The following is a 4,725-nucleotide window of genomic DNA, read 5'->3' on the forward strand; positions in this document are numbered from 1 at the left end:
AGGGGATATCTGGTTGTTTGTGTGTTTTATAAGAGCTACACTACAGTGAAATAAGATCACGTACTGCTGCCAGCCACAGTTATGCGCTCTGTATACCCCCCTCAATTTGAAAACATATATAGATTACTATAAATTCTCTAATTTTTGCAATGCTGCACTATGAGGTTCCATGGTGTAATGGTTAGCACTCTGGACTCTGAATCCAGCGATCCGAGTTCAAATCTCGGTGGAACCTGAGTTATTTTTAGTTTTCAATGCACTCTCCACTTCATTTTAATGAAAATGACTAAGCGTGCATTTCTTTCAAGCAACATAACATAATCAGATCTTCTTCACAATGAGCAAATCGTGACACAAGCGGCTAAAGCACATGGTTGTATAATAAGAACTACAACAGCAAACGACTACAACGGAAATTGCTGTGTTTCTTCCGGGTAAATAAACTCGTCATAAACTTCTCCTTTCAAGATGGCAGCAGCTATGGATGTAGATACGCCAAGCGGCACAAACAGTGGAGCTAGCAAAAAGCGATTTGAAGTAAAGAAGGTATGATTGAATGAAGTAACTCGGTGTCGTGGTGTAAAGGAATTGTATAATCTGCCAGGTGCCACAGATGACCCCAAACTCAGCTCACTGCTACTAACTAACTAGCATATTCTCCGTTAGCATTTTAGCGCTAACTCTATCCTACCGTTACGACAGTAGCCAATTTAAGCTAGCTGTTAGCCTGCCTCAAACAGGGCATGAATTTGCACTTCGCTTTTGTGGAATCGCATAAAAATGTATATCAAAACATATGGGGATGTGATGGCGATCACCAACCCTCATCGCGGTGTAATCGACGGAACAGAAAAGCCTTCCCGATGTTAACATTAAACTCTACGTAAAGTTAAAAAACAAAGCTCTTAACTCTGCGAGCTAAATTAGCTTAGCTAAGCCGCATTTCCGGAGATTGATAGCCCCTACAACGAGTCAAAACCTGAAGTTATGGTAACGTTGCCAACTAATTAACGCTAAATGTTTTGAGAACATTTTTGGGAACCCATCTTTCAAGGTTGCGTTCATTAATCAACGCCAGCTGTAGTTAGTTAAGGTTATGTAATGGTGTGACACAATATTAGATTTATATTTCAGTGACAGCACTGTAAACAGTTATCAGGTGGTGTGGGCCTGATCACAGACAGCAATGAAATAAAAAGGCCTACCTAAAAGAAGAAGGCCCACTAGTGTCAGGACAACAACTTACCAAAATACCTTATCATATTTTGAATATAAAATGTAAATGTAGTGTGAAGCTGTCATCAAATGTCTATATTCTGTCATCTGAAGTGAATGTGTCGGTCAGATAATAGTTTGTTTGTGATTCCGATTTCCCACCAGTGGAATGCTGTGGCACTGTGGGCCTGGGACATCGTGGTGGATAACTGCGCTATCTGTCGGAACCACATCATGGATCTCTGTGAGTTCACTTTCACACAGTTTTGGACTTTGTCATTTGATGCGTATTGGACTGTGAATAACGAACGAATTGGTCAGGGACAGCAGCTGTGAAATTGCACATCAACAACAAGTTGTGAGGTTCTAGTGACATCATGTCAGCTGTGAAATTGTTGTCCCATTTCTCCCTCCCTCATCAGGTATAGAGTGCCAGGCCAACCAAGCTTCTGCAACCTCTGAGGAGTGCACTGTAGCCTGGGGTGTCTGCAACGTGAGTGTCCTTACTCTAACTTATGTCACCGATCAGGTCAATAACCGTTTTTGCCCCTCAAGTGCAAAATGGTTCCCAAGTGACAGCTTTCTCTGTCTCTGGGGATAGCCCATGTAACATGGTCATTGTTTCTGGAAAAGCATGTTTTTAAAATGTAACTTTAAATGTCGTAAACACATGACAAATGGAGAGAGATCTCAAATCCTTTGCAAAAAAAAAAAAACTGTCTGCGTGGCTAGATATAACTTGGTTAGAAAATTCAAGTGATTGCTGTGCACAGTTATGCTGATAGGGGGCTCTATAACACTTAAGCATATTACGTTATAAAACTCAGAAACAGTACATGTCGTCATAATGAGCATAATACCATATTACAGGGCTTTGGCTCAACAAATCCACGCTAACACGATCCCGTTAATTCTCAACCAGAAAATTTGGTTTCAAAAACAGTAAGCGGATTGAGTGATTGATTTGTTGTTGTGTATTTTAGATTAAAATTAGAATAAAAGAGTGCTGGAAAAGGAAGGCAACATGAGCAGGGTTATAGTACTAGTTATAGTAGAGGTGCACCACAGTTTATACTGTTATATAGGTGACATAACTGCTGCAAATAAACCTTTTTTTCATGTGTATCTCTACCCCGGTTTGTTTCTCTCTTCCCCAGCATGCCTTCCATTTCCACTGTATTTCCCGCTGGCTGAAAACCAGACAGGTGTGCCCTCTGGACAACAGGGAGTGGGAGTTTCAGAAGTGAGTATCAGTACTTGGAAATTCAAGTGTAACTCTTGAAAGTGTAGCACAGATGTATGGCTTTGGGGAAATGTCTGTGGATTATTGTAACAAAGTTGTGAATATTTCTTGAAATGAACTGTACACAGTATGACCTTTCTCTCTCTCATGTTTTTGCAGATACGGACACTAGCTGTATTGTTGCTGACCTGTTTTCTTGGCTACTACAAGTGTCACCTTCTCTGTTCCCTCCCACTTGTAAGCCTAGTTGTTCTTTTACACCCATGTCTTTGTTTTGGTATGTTGTAAGTACACAAATAAACATTAATGTTGTCACAAATCTTGTTTTGACTGGTGCCTGTAGTAGGGGGGTTTCTGACAGTTCCGTGTGCTCGTTTGTGAAGCAGGAAGGCCAGCTGCTGAAAATAACAAGGTTTATCATTCACGTTCAAGAACTCTTTCACAACTTGGTTAATGTTAAACTACATTTTGGTGGATCAAAATCTGTCTGAGGGGAATTTGGCTTGGTCTGATCAGCTTTGACACAGGGATTCAGCGCTTCATGAGAGCCAGACCCACCATGTATTATAGAGCAGTAATCCTCCGGCTGAAAAACAGACTCCCTGTGGGGCTTAAGTGGCCTGCTGGGCCTGATTTATACTGCAGCACCTGTAAGGACTCACTTGTATATTCAGTTTGTTTGTCAGACGGAGCAGGTACTTGTTTTTAGGATTACGATTTTATTTTAAAAATTAAAATGTTTTGGTGCATTCTTCTTTAATGGATGGGACAGTTGTAGACCGGAAAGGAGGAAGACATGCAGCAAAGGGCCACAGGTAAGAATCGAACCCTGGGCCACTGCAGTAAGGACGGAGCCTTGGTACATGGGGTGCGTCTACCAGGGCGCCAAAAAACAATCTACAACACTAGTACAGTGCCTGTTGAAAATGTGCTTGTGGCTGGGTTGGTTCAGTGGGTAGAGCAGCGCACATGTACTGAGAGGTTTATGCCTCGACGCAGAGGTCCAGGGTTTGAATCTGACGTGTGACGATTTCCTGCAGGTCTCCCCCCTCTCTCCTAGCTGTCCTGTCAATTAAAGGCGGAAAAGCTCACAAAAATAATCTTAAATGAAAATGGCTGATTTCTTGGCCTGTGGTATTGCTGCTTGTAGAATTCTCTGCAACTCCTCTGTAGCCTACTACTGACTTAGTGTAGGCTACACCTACATCAGAGGAAGACCTTGTACTACTATATTTACCTGACAGAACGGGGCAGATTCAGAATGTAACCAGTGAAAATGTGGAGTACCTAACCAGACAGTTGCCTCATGGCGGTGTGCTACCCACCCAGCCCGTAATGAGAGCACCGATCTGCGTTAATCAACCAGCAGAACCGGACCGAGGTGTGTGTACGCAGAGAGAGAAAACATTTGTTCTTTTTTTCATCAACGATATTGCATGTTAATATCCCCACAGTCAGTGTTTGACAGCAGTGTTTCGTCTCAATTCTTTTGTTCAACCTTTGTTTTTAAAATTTGTTAATATCCAATGTAGTCCAAATTGCTCAAAATCCAAGTTCATTGGGTACCCAGGAAACCAATTGTGAACACACACCTTTATGAAATGTTGATTTTGCCATTTTATTGACCAAACTATTGAGGGGGAAAAGAATTGGCTGATTAATTGATAATGAAAATAGTTTGTTGCAGCCGTATTACTGATTAACCTTGTGTTGACTTCGGGTCACACTGACCCGTTTTCAATTTTTGTTTTATAATCAAAATATGGGACGTTTTTTTCTTCCAAGGTTGACGGGAAGAAAACACAAGGGTTAAATCAAAAAGTTGAACGATTAATCTGTCAAAATACAGAAAATGCCCACCATAATTTACACTGCCCTCGTAACTCAAATTGTCACCTAACCATCTGGTTTAGTTAAACCAGTTTCATCAGTATGAGGAATGGTTTCTTCAAGTGAAGATACGCGAGAGGCTGGAACTGAAACGATACATTGATTTATGCTAAATACCCCAATTTACAATGGATTTAACTATAAATCCACATACACGGTGTGTGTTCCTCGACAGTAAAAACCTAAACCGGTGTCAGAGGCCCGCTGAGGGTTGAGTGAAGTTCCTCCTGGATGTTAATTTGCTAAAAATGTGACCTCACTGAAGCTTTCTAGAACAGAGGAGAAACAGCAGTAAAAGATGTACCGTTTGTGCATGTTGTCATTCTGTAAAACCTGTCTGGTCTGAACAACTCAACTACGAAATAATGTCAAACCTG

General features: G+C 41.3%; 1 protein-coding gene and 1 non-coding gene across 2 annotated transcripts; both read left to right on the forward strand.

Annotated features, from left to right (window-relative positions):
• Positions 1–163: 163 nt before the first annotated feature.
• trnaq-cug lies at positions 164–235 on the forward strand. Its single transcript has one exon. It is a non-coding gene; the product is annotated as a tRNA-Gln (tRNA).
• Positions 236–413: 178 nt separating this feature from the next.
• Positions 414–2,777, forward strand: rbx1 (ring-box 1, E3 ubiquitin protein ligase). Its single transcript, XM_039824483.1, has 5 exons — positions 414–546; positions 1,381–1,459; positions 1,638–1,708; positions 2,373–2,458; positions 2,618–2,777. Exons 1-5 carry the CDS (start codon positions 469–471, stop codon positions 2,628–2,630), a joined length of 327 nt encoding a protein of 108 aa, XP_039680417.1. The 5' UTR covers positions 414–468; the 3' UTR covers positions 2,631–2,777.
• The last annotated feature ends 1,948 nt before the right edge of the window (positions 2,778–4,725 follow it).

This window comes from Perca fluviatilis, chromosome 15 (genome assembly GCF_010015445.1).
Source record: "Perca fluviatilis chromosome 15, GENO_Pfluv_1.0, whole genome shotgun sequence".
Classification (NCBI taxonomy): Eukaryota; Metazoa; Chordata; class Actinopteri; order Perciformes; family Percidae; genus Perca; species Perca fluviatilis.

Bases quoted from the DNA above. Each gene is read 5' to 3' on its own strand.
- rbx1 (XM_039824483.1), top strand. From the start codon at position 469: ATGGCAGCAGCTATGGATGTAGATACGCCAAGCGGCACAAACAGTGGA. The intron at 547-1,380 runs GTATGATTGAAT...ATTTCCCACCAG, and splicing joins AGCGATTTGAAGTAAAGAAG to TGGAATGCTGTGGCACTGTG. The intron at 1,709-2,372 runs GTGAGTGTCCTT...TCTCTTCCCCAG, and splicing joins TAGCCTGGGGTGTCTGCAAC to CATGCCTTCCATTTCCACTG.